Source organism: Protopterus annectens, chromosome 6.part0 (assembly GCF_019279795.1).
Source record: "Protopterus annectens isolate FY-2018-M chromosome 6.part0, PAN1.0, whole genome shotgun sequence".
NCBI lineage: Eukaryota > Metazoa > Chordata > Ceratodontiformes > Protopteridae > Protopterus > Protopterus annectens.
The window spans coordinates 623,758,556-623,777,694 of record NC_056737.1 but is presented as its reverse complement, the minus strand read 5'-3'; the positions used below and the strand labels follow the sequence as shown (position 1 = coordinate 623,777,694).

Sequence of the window (19,139 nt, the reverse complement as noted above, 5' to 3'; positions counted from 1 at the left end):
AAACAAGCGCTTTCACCTGGTTAATACCAGGCTTTATCAAGATGCATATTAGAAGAACCCAATGCTTTATATAATCATTTGCTGATCACCTGACCGTGTTTGCTGGCCATGGGAACCATTTGCGCGACCGCAGAGCAGGGAGTAACTGTCTTTTCACTTAACTGGTGAGAGTACCAGTTAAGAATGAGAACATGCCATAAACCTCCAATGATATGTTAGGTCTGCAGTACCAGATGAAAATGAAGTGTAGGTATATTCAAACAAGATGTAATGTTGAATTTTTTTATTACAACGTTCACCTACCTGTACCTACTTAACGACGCTGAAAATAAATTCTATGAATAACAACAAATGAGTGGAGAATGGTTACTAAGCTTTTCAAATAGTTTTATTTTTCTAAATACCTTTTCCAAGGATAACTTATTAGCAAGAAAAACGGTTACAACGGGGACTTGGAGCTTTTACTTGTTACATTGGTTTTTTGATTTGATTAAGAAGAGGAAGACAGCAATAGTATGGCATATGCTGGCTAAATTTTTTCACTTATGTGGCTTAATACCATTGAGAATGATAAGTGTGTCTGTCTTTCAGGCCTTCCCCCCAGAAGATGTCTCATTCATCGAAGCTGTTAATATTATAGTGGACCTTTGCAAATCATCTAAGAGAAAATGTGTTCATTTCATATTGAGCAGCCAAAGCTTCTTGCAGTTCTGCTTTACAGTGAATCATTTCAAGATTTTTTTGATGAGGTATTTCTAGAACATGGTGCTCAACCACCAGCTCCAGAGAAGCCAGACCATTTTTATGGGATACAGAAGGGGCTTTTTTTCTTAGAAACCCAGTAGCAGCCCCTACTACAGCAGAGTAAGAATACCAGAGAGAGTTGAGGACCATTCCGGTTTTAAGAACTTTGCCTGTTGATAAGCACTATTGATTTTTAGCATTTTGGGATAAAAGTTTGGATTTGTGCCTGTGGCACAATGGAGGTAAGAGTGCTTTTATTACTGCAGCCTTTTTGCATAGTACCCCATTTCAGTTTTATTTTACTTTGTGATATCCAGGTGTATCAGCTTGCTTTTACTGCTCCAAACATTTTTGCATTGATGTGTAGTAAAACAGAATTCATTAAAATATCAAAAACATTCATACTTGTGTAAGAAATAGTTTTTCTTAAAAATATTTGTATTTTGACACATGTATATCTTCTTAAACATACAGATATTTCAGCTGCTCTACAGCTAGGGGATTCTTGCATTTTTATTGTTTTTAATGAGATGAGCCATGCAGAACAAAGCTTTTTTTTTCTGAAATTTGACAGCCCACTAGCCTTAGATTTCTTTATTGTTTTGTGTGGCATACTATAAATTACTATAAATGTTAATCATATTGATCACTGCTGCGGTAGTCTTGGCTTTATGGGTTATATCTTGCCAAGGATATGACATCCATCTAGCTTCCAGAGCTTCAGGGCACCTTCTACATACCCAAACCTTCAATCAGCTTGAGCTGAGCTGATTAAAAAGACAGGTTTGAACTTCAAGCCCTTCAGAGTTTTCCTGCTGTTGAAGAGAGTGCTCCTCTGCGGGCTTTCAAGTATCAGCATTGGCTTGTGCTGTTCCTTTGCTGGACAGATAAGTTCCCTTTGGGGGGGGGGGGGGTGTGGTAAAACCTTCCACATTTAAAAAATAATGTTTGTTTCATTGTACTTATTTTCAAGCTAGGAGTTTGTGTTTTTGACGTTCTGTCATGAGACTTGCTTGCACTTTTAAATGAGAGTACACTTTTCTTTTTCCTTTTGGTTTAAATGTTGTTTATATTAATTGAAAACTTTTTTTTCCTTTGGAAAATTGCGTTTATTTTACTGTTTAGGGCTGACAAAGAGTATTTTAAAATACATTTTTTTACTATTTTTGTCTGAAAAAAGTGACTTTTAAAGACTTGACTTTTTTGCTGTCCCTTGTTCCTGGTTTTCCAAGGTAAAGAAACACCGTTTTTGGCTTGACCATGGAACAAACTACAGGTCCATGGTCAATCCTTCTTCCAGCCACAAAATGAAAAAGTTAAGCAAACAGCCATTGCCACCATGAGATTACTGTGGCCATAGTTTGTTTGTAAGATCACTCGCCATTTACCCTGGATTCCTGTGGTGTAACACATGTAGGCACTATGAATTGGCAGTTAAGCACACCCTCTGTATCTTGAGCCTCCCTCAGTGGGCAAGGGAGAGATAGTCTTATCTGTCCTGGAAGGGGGAACAGGGAAGACTTTCTTGTTTGGTCAGGATGCAGTGCATATTCTTGGCTGCTTTTGCCATTAATAATACTGGTGGCCCCATTTTTTCCTTTCACAAAGCAACAGAAAACTAAACGTGTACCTACTCATCCTCAAATTTCTTAGACAAGAGTAATTTACTGTGTCTGTCTCATGGTTTAATTCAGGTTATTGATCCTTCTTTTAAGGTGGTTTCTGGTAAAAGAAGTGAGATACTTCTTTTACTGAAGAGATTAAACATTTTGAATCTCAACAAGAAAATGAAGAGACAGGTACAGAATTTTCTCCTCTGTTTTCTGATTCAGACTCAGAGGAGAGCTCAGTTTGATTCTTCCAGTGGAGGTCTATCTTTCTCTGAGACTATTTCCAGACTATGCCATTGTTTTCAGTGGGTGAACACTGAATGGTTTCTGTCAGTAGAAATACTATGAACTGTTGCAGAAGGAATTTCCAGAACCTGCACCCATTCTTCCAGTTCTGTCACCCCTGGAGGATACGCATCACTGCCTGCAGTTTTTCTGATAGCCACTTGGCTTCTAAAAAGAAAGTTTTAATACACTCATCCCCATAGCTTTCAACTTCTTAGTACAAACATCTGGGCAAAGCCAAAAATAATGGGGGAACAGAGCCTCAAAAATAGGGACAAATTTCAAATTTTGGTCTTAGAAAGTTGCTAGAATAAAAGTTCTTGTGTTGCCATGCATTTTTCTGATGGATATGAAGTCTGAAACTCAAATGCCAGTCATTATCGATGAACTCAGTCCTCACTGAGTTACCCCAAACATCCAGAAAACCAAAAATTTTATGATGAACAGACCAAAAAGATGTGGCAAAAATCTGGACATTTGAGAGGTGTGCTCATCCTAGACCTGACCCAGCAGCTTTAACCTTAGTTAATCCTACTGCTGCTAAACATTTGGTTAATTACAGTCCTACTTTTTTGTGATAAGGTTGAGAATATTGCTGATAAGTGTGAGAAAAAAAGTGTTTGCTTCTGTAACTTTAGTTTTCAGAATTTGAACGGTCATGCCCATATTTTAAAGTTTATTTTGACTAATTTTGAAAGTGTAAGGAATGTTTTGTCTGCAGTTTCTTCTTGTGAGGAAAAATCTGCTTTAAGTAATTTATTTTCTTGTATGTCAAATGTCACGACTCATTGTTTACCATGTGTGCATATCTCAGTTGAAATTATTTTAGGCCCATGGCCACTGGTACTTTTTTTGAGAAGGTTTGACTTGCAGTGTTATCAGAATCCCCCCAGATGATGTGAAAAATGAAATTTTAATTCTCTTTTGAATAGAAATGTTTTCATTCCTCTGTTGCAGAAGTTATCAAAATTGTGATGAAATGAGTAAGCTGATACAGGAAATCTCTGAAGATTTTTCAGCTTTCCTTTTCAAATTTTCTAAAGGATTCTGTAATGCTTTATCCAGTTTCAGCAAAATAAATAAATAAAAATAAACAGTCTCACCAAAATGCAGGTAAACAGACTTGGCAGATGGTTCCTAAAAGAATTCAGGACGCCCCCCTCCCAAAAAAAAAGGATAGTCAGAAAGTCAAAATGACTTTTTAAGGGACCTTGTGCTCCCCTTCCACCCTGGCAGACACTTTTCCCTTCCAGAAAGTCTGAATCTCCACTTTTCTCTTTGACAACAGATAGCTTCAGGCATATGGGTTTTTGAAGATCATTCATTAAGGTTACAGTTGACAATAGGAAAGGAAGCCATCCTTTCCAGGGTGTAATTCTTCAACCACCAAACCATAATCCTCTTTACCAGAGTGATAGAACCACTTCATCCTTCCCAGATTATTCACGGATGTTTTTAGTGACAAAGAAGATGATGCCTGGAGATCAGTTCTGGCTTTCTTTCTTTCCTAAACCTGTTTGTGGTAGTACCCAAGTTACGAATGCTGTCACTTCAAAACCTGTTCCCTCTTCTTCTTCATTTAACTTTCCTGGTAACACTAGTTTTAAAAGATACTAATCATCACAGCCCTATTTATCCAGACTTCAGGCAGTTCTTAAGGTTTTTTGAATCTGGATCACATTATTAGTTTGTTACCTTACCATTTAGACATCCACTGCACCTAGAGTGTTCACATAATGTCTAGCTTAAGTTGTAGCTCATTGCAGGCTACTTGGGTATCCACATTTTTCAATATTTTGCTGACTGAGTCTTTTTCAGAGTGTCAAGAATCTGCTACTTGGGTGAGAGATCTGTTACACAATCTGAGATTCCAAAAGAATATTCAAAAGTAGTTTTTTTTATTTTACTCCTTCACACAGGATTGTGTTTCTGGCATGTCATGTAAAGCTAGATACCTCAGTTCACAGAGCTTTTCTTCCAGAGAAAAAAATATGCCTATATCTAGATCAATTTCTAAAATTTTCCACTCAGACTTTGGTCACTGCAAGGGATTACCTCAATATTTTGCATCTCATGGCATCTATGATTCTTATGATGCCCCTGGCAAGAATGGGTCTACTTTGTATAACCGAACTTCCGATTCACCGACGCACAATTTACCGACCCCAAACAACCGAAAACACACAACACCGACAAACACCAACAACTCAAAACACCGAACACCATTACACCGACACAAAAAACGTAAACTACACATTGCACACAATAACATATCCACTAACCTTAACCTAAACCCTAACGTCCGACACTACTGCACACTTACCCAACCCGCACCCTAACCCTAACTCACTTAACCCACCCCTAAACCTCAACACCGTCACTATCGCACACTTACCCTACCTGCACCCTAACCCTAACTCACTTAACCCACCCTAAAACATTAAGCCCGTCACTATCGCACACTCTCTCCACCCGCATACTAACCCTAACACACTCAACCCTTCCCTACACTACGTCACTATCACACACTTACCTTACCAGAACCCTAAGTCCGACACTACCACACACTCACCTTTCCCACACCCTAACCTAAAATCCCTCACTATCGTACACTTACCTGTCCGCTCCCCAATCCTAAATCCGTCACTATCGCACACTTACCGGATCGTGCTCACACGTTGCCGTTGTCAGTCTTTCGGCTGTCGGAATATCGCCTTTTCGATCACCTACCTGTTCAGTCGTTCCGTCTCGATCTTCTGGGTGTCGGTGAAGTGGCGGTTCGGTTATTCAAAGTAGACCCGCAAGAATACACATGAGAAATGCAAGGGTAGCTGACGTTTTTTTGGTCCCAGTACCAACATCCTTTGTCTTTTCAAATTCCAGTACTGGGGTTTATCAGAAGAGAAGTAACCTGGTGAAGACAACAAATTTCCCTAAACTCAGGTCTCCCCATCTCCCTATTTTCTTCCTTGCTCCAAAGCAGTTAGTCACCATAGGCACCCTAATATTTTGTTTAGGAAGCATTTTCAGAAGAGATAAAAGTGCAAAGTGCATGGGATGCCAAGGACAGATACAAACATACATTTTAAAAGAAATGCATGCCATGATCAAAGCCTTCAACTCTCTGAATCATCTTTGGTCCTCTGGACTTCAAGTTGTTCCAGACAATACCACAATCTTGTGGTTCATTAAAAACAAGCAAGGGGGAGCCATGCAATACCCCTTTTGCAAACTAGCCATGTTAGCTTGGGATGTAGCTTTACAGCACAGTCTCACTCTACAGACATTCTGCCTTCCATCAGAGCAAAACTGTGAGGCAGACCCTCACGAATGGAAGCTGCACCTCCTAATTTTTGCCATGATTTTTCTTCCTTCTGTTATACAGCCTATTGATTTTGTTATTCCACCAGGGTGGCTTATTTTTTGAGTTAGTTCTGTACTTCTTCCTGGTGGATACAGCTGCATTTATGCAGCTATTAACATGCTGCTATTAACATGCTTGTACAGGGTTTCTGTGAACAGTTCTGCATAGACAGCAGTGTTCTTAGGGTTTATGAGGGGCTTGACATTTTGCCAGGTTATCACTTAATAGCAGGAGGTTAGCTTTAGAGTAGTTTTTTTAATATTCCAGGTTTAGCTGGGGGTCTAGGTTTTAATTTTACTTCAACTGAGAGCATTTTTTGGTCTAACTTTACCAGGGAAGACATTACAGTAGGGGGAGTGCAGCACTCTCCTATATTAGTGAGTACCAGATCCAATATGGTTGCACCCCTGGTTGGTGTATTGACTATCTGGTCCACACTGCATTGTCTCAAGTGTCATTGCCTTTAATACTGTTATTGCTATGTATATTGACTTATATATTGTTATATACTATTTGTCACACTTGAGCTTTTCTCCCCGGGCATCCACTGAAAATGAACAAAACTGTCCAGTCGGACTCTCCCGGTGAACAAATGTAATATAAAATAAAAAATAAAATAAATTTGAAATTGTAATACTGACAGCACAATTGACAGTGCAAATTGTCATTTAATACAGTAATGCAATGCATGTTGGATTTGCTTGCATTATGATTATTTTTGCATATAAAAAGTGCATCACCATGGCATTCATTTTTCTGTCTCTCTTCCTAAACATATAGGAAGTATATTCTGTGCAGAGTCTGCATGTCTTCCCTGCAGTCGAGTGAGTTTTAAAAGACATGCAGGTAGGTGTGTGTGTGTGTGTGTGTGTGTGTGTGTGTGTGTGTGTGTGTGTGTGTCTGTGTGTCTTCTGTGAAGGTTGGGCGCCGGGCTAGCAACTCAACACCGTAAAAACACCACTACCAATCAGCCCACAGACCGGTGATCCGCTGTGGCGACACCTAACCGGGAAAAGCCAAAAGGCTTAAAAAATATATATATGTGTATATTATATATATATATATATATATATATATATATATATATATATATATATATATATATATATACACACACACACACACACCTACATAAACTACTATACCTGTTTCTAATTAGCAAACAAATTGCTCTTCCATCACTACCACTCTGTTAATTCTCAGACTTGCTTATCTCCTCAAATACCTCACTCTATTGAGTTTCTTAACTCACTTCTACTTATCTTATACACCCTTATCCTATCTCTAAAGTCTCATTACAAAGCTTGTACATTTATTGTTTGTGAATATCAATATCATTTTTTTTTGTACTGACTGTTATGCTATGTATTCACTGAAACTGCATTGTAAAATATCTTATTGTAAATATTGATTGCATTAGATATGGTACCTTGGAGCTTTTCTTCCGGGGCCTTTGGTGAAAAAGGACACCTGTGTCCAGTCGGACTTTACCGGTAAACAAACGTTAATAAATAAATAATATCAAAAGAGCAAAAAGCTGAAGACCACAATATTGAACATAATATTGTGTCATCAAAACAGATGTCGAGATCTGAGAGTTTTGGTTTTATATATTATAGTACCAAGACATCAGCATTGCTAATGTCAAAAACACAAATGTCGACACATCATTATGCATTAAAAAAATATATATATGTTTTGTGCAGCACCTCCTCCCGTCACTCTTGCTAATTATGTATACCAACTCCAAGATTGCAGAACTCCCAATGAAGGGACAGATTCCTCTTCCCTGAGGATTTTGACCAAAACTGTGTTGGTAAAACAGATGTCAACATTTGTGAGTTTTGATCATTTTATCTGTTCCCATATGTGTATGTGTGTGTGTGTGTGTGTGTGTGTGTGTATATACATATATATATATATATATATATATATATATATATATATATATGTGTGTGTGTGTGTGTATTTATATGTATGTTTCTACGTATATGTGCCTATCCATTATAATGTATGTCATTGTTGCCATATGTGTACGTTTGTGTGTACTTTTTAAACATAAATCCAACATATACTGCATTAGTGCATTAAATATACATTTGGAGTGTCATTGCTACAATTTATATGAACACTTGCTAAGTTGACCCAGAAAGCTGGGAGCTCATATGGTGCATGAAAAATGGAAATGGTTTCCCCTTTAATTATTACAAAAAATTGAGTAGCATAGTGTAAATCTTTTTTGGAATATCTACCCTTTTTACCCCTAATGTGGTTTATCAGAGCGTATTAAATTCAGTGTCATAAATATTGAAAGTCTGCCATCTTTGTATAACTATACTTAATTAATTGAAGGTAGCTATATATTTTTTTCTAATTTTCAGTCATTTGACCTAAAAGTTGCCACATACATGGAAAGTAGTATTTGTTTCTACTTGTACTGTGTCTTATGCATTCTTGTTTTCATCACCAAAGTCTTTTTTTCATTGTTGCTTGAGTTTACTTAGAGTACAAGGAAATGTACTACACTGAAAAAAAACTTTCTTAGTAATTTGTAGTTTTCTTTGACTAGTGAGAAATCCTTACACAGGATGCAAGTATCTGTGTGGAGCCCTGCAGTCTGGAATTGTATTACTTCAATGGTACGAACCTATGCAGAAATTTATGTTAATAAAGGTGAGCTGTTTCCTTGTATTTGTTTTGCTTTCTTGATTGTTTTGGCTTGTTTACTTGATTGGAAGATTCCAGAATCCATTTTGGCTTCTACTGCATATCCCCAAGTAACTACTGGTTGATGCTTTCGTTCAGTAATAAAAACTATAATAATATTGTACGTTGGGTGGGTACACTCCACCCTGTATTCCCCATGTGAAGGGTTTTGTCCTCCCGCCTATTGCTTAAATACACAAACTTCATTATCACACAATGAGGAAGAAAAATGAAAAAAGCAACCCATAGACTTTACACCACAAGTAGAAACCACAACTGCAGTAATTCGCTATGAAAAACAAGGATTGCCAATTGAATATTTGTAAGTCATATTAGACAAGGTGAATCTTTGTCAACTTAGAACTTGGTTAACAGTAAAAAAGCTCCTGCTGGGCTAGGCCGGTTTGCATTGGAAGCTCAGGGAGAGCAGCTTCAAGATGGTAACAGTTTAGTGCAGTTTTTATGGTGGTATAGAATAAAATTGCAGGAGTTGCTATTTGCTTATGGGGCTACGAATAAGATAGAAATCGGTATTCTTTTTTTAAGTACAGAATATGTGGAATTCGAGAAAAATGAGCATTCATTGGAATATGGTATAGATAATGGTGACTTTTTTTTTAATGTGTATGTGGTCATAGAGTAAGACATTAAGTGGTAGGTAGGAGAGCATGCTACATGATATGATGTTTAGGATGTATTTGATAATATGTGGCTGGAGAAGACAGTGTGTAATATATTTTTTGTATTTTGTGAGAGCTGAAATGTGTGCTTTCTGATAATGAAGAAAAATGCTTTCAGTGAATGTATTCTCCCTCTTGCATTTTGTTTGGAAAACCTCCTTGAGCATATGCAGTTAACACAAGTAGATAGGCTGTTTGAACCAAAAGTACGTGTCTCAGATTCACATTATAATAATCTTCCTTGGGTTTCCTTGAATAGTTCTTTCTAACATTCCAGGTGATTCTGTTGTGCATGATTGATTGTTAGAAATTGCCTTTATGTATGACCCTGAGGGTTTTGTTCCTGCCCATGCAACATTTTGGTCTTTTTATTTGCCTTCTGACAGAAGTCATAGGCAAACTCCACTGTATAAGTGCATATGTTTTTGTGTGCATGCACTAAGGGCTTTGTGGAGATGTGTGTCTACATCAGATAGATGTACATACAGATACACAAACTGCCTTTATTTCTTCCATTTACTCATAATTTTGTACAGCGTTTAGAAGATTCACTTACTGGGGTGCTCCTGTCCTTTATCATTCTCTGCAGCACATTTTTTGTCAGGAATTTCTTTACAGTGAGAAATATGCAAGTTTAAATATATCTTTTTTTTCAGATTTTCTTTTTCTTTTCACTTGTTCTTGTGCTTATTCGATTACTGTTGAAAGTTATCTACCCCTACCCCAGTAAACAAACTAAAATAAAATAAATAACTGTACATAAGGATTAGTTTAATAATGTGATGGCTATTACTGTGCAGTTTCAGTCTTGGTTTAGTATTTATGTAGTCAGACTTCAGCTTCAAATGATGATGCTTTACAAGGCAGTTGTTAAATGTGATTATTGTGATTATCCATGGTCCAGTTCCCGCTGGGTAGGAGGTGTATGTGCTATCTACAACACATTGTTGTTCAAGGCTAATATTGAGTGGAAGACCATGTTTTGGGTATGTCAACATCCTTCAGCATCCTAGGTCAACTTGCGGTGCCTTACCCATGGCAACAACTGTCGGTGTATATATATATATTTTTTGTGTGCCTGTACAAGACCACAAATAAATACTGTCCTGCAGCCAGAGTCTTGGGCATTTACTTTCTCTTAAGATCTTTGTAGGGATTCTTTGTCTTTTCGGCTTTTCCCAGTTAGGGGTCGCCACAGTGGAACTCCAGTCCGCTAATGATCGGCAGTAGATATTTCTTTTTATGGTGCCGAGTTGCCAGCCTGACACCCAACCTTCAGCGAAGGCACGCCCATTCACGCATGGCTTTCGGAGGCCACTCGACTGCGGGGAGGACATGCAGACTCCACACAGTAGGCACTTCAGCTGTGAATCGAACAGGAGCACCTCTTGCTGTGAGGCAACAACGCTACCGCTGTACCACCGCGGCTTAGATCTTTGTAGGGATAATTTTTCTAATTTTTTTTTTTAACAAATATCACTCAGGTGAGAAAACGGGTAGAGATTTACTCTACTAAACACAGTATCCTGTAATTGATCATGATTAAGCTCATTTCTCTGCAGAGTTGAAGGCAAAAAGTGTTTCCAGTCTTGTACTTAGACTTGCATAATATAGACATCTGTTCATTCGCGAGTGCATCATTCTTAATAAGTTGTGTTAGTCATGTCCCGAAAGGACCTTATCACCTTGTTGCTAGAATCTGAAAGATAGTTTGTGGTTAGTGATAGTTGCACTGCTAAAAGCAGCACTGTGTTTTAACCCTTTGCCACAACATTTTATTTTCGGATTGCTCCATTGGTATTTAGAGTCTGGGAAAAGATCTGCTTCATTACTAGGCTGAAGTAGAGGTAGCATTGCATATGTCATGTTTATCAAAAAGGGAGGTTTGGACAGGTAATGCTTTTGTTGTTGTTGTTGTGTCTTTCGGCTTTTCCTGGTTAGGGGTCGCCACAGTGGAACTCCAGCTAATGATTGGTAGTTGATTTTTACATGCCGAGTTACCAGCCCTGATGCACAACCTTCAACGAAGGTACGCCCATTCACGCATGTCTCCAGGCAGAAGACACTCTAGCTGAGAATCAAACCGGACAGCGTCTTACTTTGAGGCGACAACGCTACAGCAGCACCTCCACCGCTATACAGGTAATGCTTTTGTAAAATCCCTAATAGAAATTAGGACTGTGAGAATACATGGCCACATTTTATTTTACTATGTATTGCGCAGTTATTACTCAGAGTCTGTTGCTGCATTGCATTATTGTTTAACTATAATTTTTCTGTACTATTTTGAAAAGGCCAGTTTTTACTTAAGTGTGACAAAACAATCAGAACTGGGAAGTGATTTCATGTCGGTAACTTGATTCATTTCTGCAGTTTTGGTGGTGGTGTCTCGAGTCATGTACATTTAGTTGTGCACTTGCAGATTTCTTGTGGATAGTGTGCTTTTCTGCAGCACTCGACTTCTATTTGATACATTTATTCACAGTCAGCAATTTATGTCTGTTCCCACATGTCCTTAGCTCACATAGTAGAAGCCTTTTTAAAACATATTCCTAAATACTTTATCTTATCATGTCCCCATAAATATGGGTATTGCTGAACCAAGTCATGAGTGGGTACGTTATTTATAGCTATAGGTTTTGTTTTATCTTCATTAATTTTATGTCCTGAAAAGGCTTGAAACTGTCTCAGTGTTCTGCAACACCGATTTGGGTTTATTGATTACAAAGTATGATCTGCAAATAAAGCCAGCTTTTCTTCATTGCCATACTTTTATATCCTTTTGGGTTCCTTCTTTTCCTTGTCAGTGGCTGTAAATGTAACACAACAAAGAGGAAAGAGGACACCCCTGTCTTGTTACTGTGTCCAGGCACAACTTATTGGAAAAGAACCCTCCTAATTTATTTTTTGCCTCCAGTCCATATGTCCTCTTCCATTGCCCTACTCATAAAATTCCAGCTTACTTTGTTTAATACTTTCTCTCCATCAAGTCCCACCAGCATCAGTGGTATTTTCTTATAGTCTGCTTCCCTCTGGATTGTAATTTTTTTTATTAATTTTGTCTAATGTTTGCCTGCTCTCCATAAAACCACACTGATCCATATCTTTCAATTTTGGCAACCGGTTTGCAATTCTTTTAGCTAATATAGACATAAACACTTTATAATTGTACTTTAAAGTTGGGTTGTGTCTATATGAGGCTAGGTTTCACGGGTCTTTGCCCTCTTTGGGTATTATAGTCACCAGAGCTCTCTTCCAAGATGGTTGTGCTTCACCTCCTTTTAAAATGCTATTAAACAAAATCTTCCATACCTTTATCAGTTTTTTCCCTCCTAACTCCCAGATTTCCGCAGGAATGCCATCTGTTCCTGAAACTTCCCTGCAGATTGATTATACAGTACAGATGTTCTTCATCTCACATTGCTGCAGTCCTTACACTTGGGTAGTCCGCTGTCCTCGGTCGGCCCGAATATCAAAGTATTAGGCTGACGTCGGTCAAGGCGCATAAGACTGACATCAGGACGTCAGGGTACAAATGCGCATGACCGACGTCATATCCTCAGTCTTTTTTGCCGCATGGTCCGATGCAGAAGCAGCGTTGCAAGTGCCGTTCGGCGTTCTGAAATTTTTCGAAGTCGGAGTTTCAGACCGAGTCAAAGTTGGCTAAGTACCCGTTGGGAATATTTTAGTTTTTTCTTGCCTCAGTGGTTTACCGGATGTCAGAAAAAGTGAATAACTGTATTTCTTGTGGGAAACAGATACCGCATAGAGATTATCATACTTTGTGTATTCCTTGTTTGGGGCCTGAGCACGACGTTGTTGGGTGTCGCTTTTGTGCTAGGTTCAATAAGCGCACTATTAAGCGAAGGTTAGATTGTGCCAGGTTGGTCTTCGGGAAGCGGTGCAATTATAACATGCCGTCGGATGCTCCGACGCCCGCTTCTTCGAAGAAGCGCAAAGACAAAGCAGCTAAACCCAGGCAGGAAGAGTCGTCCGTACCGGACACCGGTTCTTTAGAGGCGTCAGTGGAACCGGTGGTTCCACCGGAGGCTTCTCTGGAGTCCCTGGGAGAGACTGTGATTTTGCAGGATGTGGCCTCTCAGGAGGCAGGTCAGGCTGAAGGGGCTTCTCAGGTTACTGTACTCCCCTCCCCTCCCTTCCTAGGGTGGTTAGGCCCTCTCCTTCTGTTTCCAAGGCTTCTCCCAGAGGCAGGCCAGGTTTAGCTTCTGTTGGTGTCACTCCTAGTTCTTCAGGATCTGTGCCCAAGAAGCACATGCTTAAAATGGCAGAAGATTTAATTACTTTGATTAGAGGTTCTTTGCCCCCTCCTGATAAGAGGCCTAGGGTGGAACCAGAGTTGGGGAGTTTTGAGCAGGCTTCAGATGTTTCAGAGTCTTCAGCTGAAGACTTGCAGGAGTACTCTCCTTATTCTGATTCTGATGCAGATGATTTGACTCCTTCTGCTTCTCCTCCAGAGGATTTTTCTTTTTCAGAGACTCTTCATTCCATGAGGGAACATTTTAAGTGGGAAGGTCAGGACTTCTCTGATTCCAGGAAAAGGCTTAGGGAATTTTTGCTTTTACCCCAGCATAGGCCTTTGGCTATACCACCTGTTCTGGATGTTGTGGAAGATGTGTTTGCCGAGGCTTCACTTAATCCTGATTCTTTGCCTCCTGCTCCTGTTAAACCGGATAGGTATTACAGGGTGCCTGAGGCTCATAAATATCTTTATAAGAGTCCTAGGGCGGACCCAGAAACTGTTAGTCAGGGACCTAAGGGTGTCAAGGCCTCTGTTGTAAAAATCCGGTTCCTCCAGATAAAGAGGCCAGAGCTTTGGATAGATGGGGAAAGAAAGTCTATACTTCTTCCACCTTAGCTATGAGGGCTTTGAATTGCCAGTTTCACATGTTGAAATATCAAAACTATCTTCTTTCTCAATTGAAGTCTAAGGTAGATGCTCTGGCGGAAGGCATTGAGTGTAAAGAATTACAAGATTTGGTACATGTCTCTGAACAGGTGGGTAAGCATTCTTTACAATGTGGTTTTGATGCTGTACAGGCCTCGTCTAGGGTGGCTGCCACTGGGTCAGTTCTTCGCAGGCACGCCTGGCTGAGGGATCAGAATTTATCTGACCATGTTAAGACAAGAATTTTGGATGCTCCTTTACAGTCTGATGTGTTGTTTGGTTCACCTGTGGAGTCAGTCTTGAAGAAAATGGAAGACAAGGCTAAGTCTATGCAGGCTGTTAAAGATTTTTTGCAAGTCCAGCCTCCGAAGTTTAGTAGGAATTGGCCTGCTAAGGGGTGGACGTACCCTTCTTATGATTCACAGTCTAGGGGTAGATCTAGACGTGGTAGGGGCAGAGCTCAGAGCTCCTTCAGACCTAGAACAGGGAGTTCTCCTGCACAATCTTCGGGTGAGGGCAGGGGCCAGTCCTTTCGTAAACAGGCCCAATGACCTACCTTTTCAGCTGCCAGATCCTTCTGGCCTGGCAGCACCTTTGGGAGGAAGGTTGACACTCTTCAAGGAAAACTGGAGTTTGATTACCCAAGACAGATGGGTATTGGATATCATACACCAAGGTTACATGTTTTATTTCCATACCTTGCCTCCTTTCAAAGGCATGCCGGACGTTCCTCCTCAGCAAAGGCTAGAGGCTCACAAACAAATTTCTCTGCTGCTCCAAATAGGAGCCATACAACCGGTCCCTCTGCCAGAAGTGGGCCTAGGATTTTATTCTCGCCTGTTCCTAGTACCAAAGAAGGGGAACACGTGGAGACCAATTTTGGATTTATCTATCCTCAACACTTATCTGGACATTCCCAAGTTCAAAATGTTGACGTTACAACAGCTTTTACCTCTGCTGGGCAAAGATCACTGGATGGTGACTCTGGATCTCAAGGAGGCTTACCTTCATGTTCCTATCAGGCTAAGTTGCAGGAAGTATCTGCGTTTGGCTGGGACTTCTCATTATCAGTTCTCTGCATTGCCCTTTGGCTTATCTACTGCCCAGAGTGTTCACGAAGGTTCTGGCTCCAGTGATAGCTTTCTTCAGGCTAAGAGGAATACAGATCTATCCTTATTTGGACGATTGCCTGATTCTGGCCCAAGGAAAGGACGAACTTCTTCATCATTTACAATATGTGATAGCAGTGCTAAGATGCCTGGGGTATTCTGTGAACGAAATAAAGTCCAGTCTAGTACCCTCTCAGGACATGTGCTTTCTGGGTGTGAGACTGAATACAGCATCCCAGATGGCCTTTTTGACCCCGGACAAACAAAAGAATCTTTCTCTTTACTTCCATCAATTGTCTCATCAGTCCAGGCTGACTGCAAGGACAGTCCTTCAAGCCTTGGGGTTCATTGCATCTTGTATTCTGGTGCTTCCCAATGCCAAACTGCATATGAGGAAGCTACAATGGTATCTCAAAAATGTATGGACACAGCACTGCCAAGATATGGAGACTGTCATTCAGATAATACCTTGCATTCAAAAGGAATTTTTGTGGTGGGCTCAGGAATGTCACCTAAACAAGGGACTCTCTGTGACCTGGCCAGAGGCGAGTCAGATTCTAACGACAGATGCCTCAGACAAAGCTTGGGGAGCTCATCTAAATGGAAAGTGGGTACAAGACACGTGGCCTGCCAGACTTCAACATCTACATATCAACTTGAAGGAGATGTTAGCAGTCCAATTTGCATTAATAGCTTTCAAGGATTTACTTCTTCCAGGGCGGGTGTTGGTTCTAACAGACAACACAACTGTCATGTGGTACATCAACAAGCAAGGGGGAACACATTCTTATCCTCTGTGCAGACAAGCAATGATTTTGTGGGAGACTGCTCTCAGTTTACAGCTGAATCTTCAGGCAAGGGTTCTGCCGGGAGCACAGAACTCCTTAGCAGATGTGTTGAGCAGACAAATTATGGATCCCCACGAGTGGAAATTGGATCCTCATGTATTTCAGAAATTGACAGTGTTATGGGGAACTCCAGACATAGATCTGTTCGCTTCTCCACTAAACTACCAGCTGCCAAAGTTTTGCACAAAAAGGTTTCATTCCACAGCTTGGAAAGTGGATGCTCTTTCATTCAATTGGAGCAATCTTCATGTGTATGCCTTTCTACCTCTGCCTCTCCTCCCAAAGGTACTCCTGAAGGTCAGACAGGACAAGCCAAAGATGATTTTAATAGCTCCAGATTGGCCTCGACAGCACTGGTACCCATTACTGAGAAGTCTGGTACGGGAGCCTCCATGGCCTTTACCTTCGATTCCACACCTGCTGTCTCAGGAGAACAGTCATTTACTCAATGTCAAACTTCACTCTCTTCACCTAACAGCCTGGCATATTCTGTTTTAAACCCTGGAGGGTCTCAGCTTCCACAGCAAGTTTTGAATGTTATTTTGGAGGCCAGAAGGCCTAGTACAAGGAAAGTGTACGCAGATAAATGGAAGAGATTTTTATTTTGGAGTACAGCAAAGGAATTTGATGTTTCTAAGCCTGATTTAAGTGTGGCTCTTCAATATCTTACTGAGTTACTGGACAAAGGTTTGTCCTTCTCTTCTATTAAGGTTCATGCTGCAGCAATTTCTGCTCACTATGACTGTGACCCACCATTGTTTTCTCATCCTTTGTTTAAGCAATTCCTTAGAGGGCAAAGAATATAAGACCCCCACGGAGAGCTCCTACTCCTGCTTGGGATCTCAATTTTGTGTTGGAGAAACTCACTCTACAACCTTTTGAGCCTGCAGCTACTGCTGAGTTGAAATATTTATCATGGAAGACTGCTTTTTGTTGGCCATTACCTCTGAGAAGGGTTTCTGAATTACAGGCCCTTATGGCGGTTGAGCCTTTCTTAATTTTCCATAAGGATAGGGTATCTTTGCGTACTAATCCTTCCTTTATGCCTAAAGTGGTTTCTAGTGTGGCTTTAAACCAAACTATTCATTTGCCTACTTTTTATGCAAACCCCAAAATAAAGGGGAAAAGATTTTGCACACTTTGGATATACACAGGCAGTTGCGATATTATTTGAGCAGAACTAAAGGGTTCAGGCAGTCTCAGCAGTTATTTGTTTCATTTGCTTTGGGTTCTCAGGGCAAGCCTGTGTCAAAACAAACTATTTCTAAGTGGATTGGGTTTTGTATTGCTTTCTGTTATTCCCATCATGGTAAGGTGATTCCAGCTGGGATTAGGCCTCATTCCACTAGGGCTACTGCCACTTCTACAGCTTTTTAAGGGGTGGCAACTAAAGATATTTTGGAGGCAGCTACTTGGAGTTCAGTGCATACTTTCTCTAAGCATTACCACCTTCCACTTTACTCTAAATCTAGGGCTGGTTTTGCCACTGCAATTTTACAGGGCATTTTGGCAGCTCCTACTGCTTTATAGTTTTGCTATCCTCCCTTACCTCTGCTTTGGGATTCTACCCAAGTGTAAGGACTGCAGCAATGTGAGATGAAGAACATAGTACAGTTTTGTACCTACCATAAATGTAGATGTTCGAAGATCCACATTGCTGCAGTCCAATTTACCCTCCCTCCTTCCCTCTGTAGTTAGAGGCGGTTGTGTGGTTTGGGTTGTACATATTGTGGATATTGTATATATTGTACATATGATTAGTACTAGGGTGATTGGTTGTTTTTTGCTGTCTTTTGGTTTTGACCTTTCTTTTTAGGGTCTTCTGACATCTGGGGCAAGAAAAGACTGAGGATATGACGTCGGTCATGCGCATTTGTACCCTGACGTCCTGATGTCAGTCTTATGCGCCTTGACCGACGTCAGCCTAATACTTTGATATTCGGGCTGACCGAGGACAGCGGACTACCCAAGTGTAAGGACTGCAGCAATGTGGATCTTCGAACATCTACATTTATGGTAGGTACAAAACTGTACTTTTCTTAGCTCAGAATTTTTTATAGCTTACCTATTCGTTTTTGAGTGTCATTTTCATCTAATCCTAGCATAATTTAGTCTTCTGTAAATATTTCCTTGTGTGCTGTTTCATGGTTTCCACATTCATGTGCTTTATATAAATTTTCATAAAAGTTCTGAAATACCTCTGTAGGATCTCTGGGTATTTTTCTTGTCACAGCTGCTCAGGTTTGGCAACAACCCTTTCTACTTTCTGTTGCCTAAGTCAGTGTGCTAAAAGTTTTTGTGCTGTGAAGCTATCAAAAATAGTTGCTTAACAGCAATTTTTATAAACTCATACATATTATCCAAATGTTTCCTTATTTTCTGTTTAACATGCTACTGTTATTCCTGTTATGTGTGATTTCCCTTATTCTGTGATCTTTTAACCTTTGTCAGCCCCTCTAATTCCTGTTGCTTCGTAACCATGCCTCTTTTTCTTTTATTTACCGTGTTTTCAAATTTCAGTTTCTTTTTATCCCACTCACTAGCTATTCCTTCGAAGAAATTTTCTTTTCCATAATAACTCTAATAATTTCACACCACATTCCTTAAATTTCTCTCATTTTAATAGGTAGGAGGGAAAGGCACCACTGCTTGATTTTTACTTTATTACCCTGCATTGTTATCTTAGTTTTTACTGGTGCATGATCTGAAATAATTGTGGGATATGTGCTGAAGCTTTCAGTTAAAGTTCCTGTAAAACATCATTTCTATTTAGTCTAGCCCAGTTATTGTACCTTGGGGAACAATATATAAATTATTTCTCAGTTCCTACTACTAGATTCACATCTTCCATACCAGATATTTTCATAACTTCCTTCAGGAATCCTTG

General features: G+C 39.9%; 1 protein-coding gene across 3 annotated transcripts in view; it reads left to right on the top strand.

The window, feature by feature from the left end:
- MAP4K5 (mitogen-activated protein kinase kinase kinase kinase 5) overlaps positions 1–19,139 on the top strand; it is a 2,873,315-nt gene that overhangs the window by 2,250,675 nt on the left and 603,501 nt on the right. For all 3 annotated transcript variants that reach the window (XM_044074300.1, XM_044074299.1, XM_044074298.1), the window contains one exon: positions 8,573–8,676. In XM_044074300.1, coding sequence (XP_043930235.1) covers positions 8,573–8,676 — 104 coding nt within the window. The remainder of the gene's footprint in view (positions 1–8,572; positions 8,677–19,139) is intronic.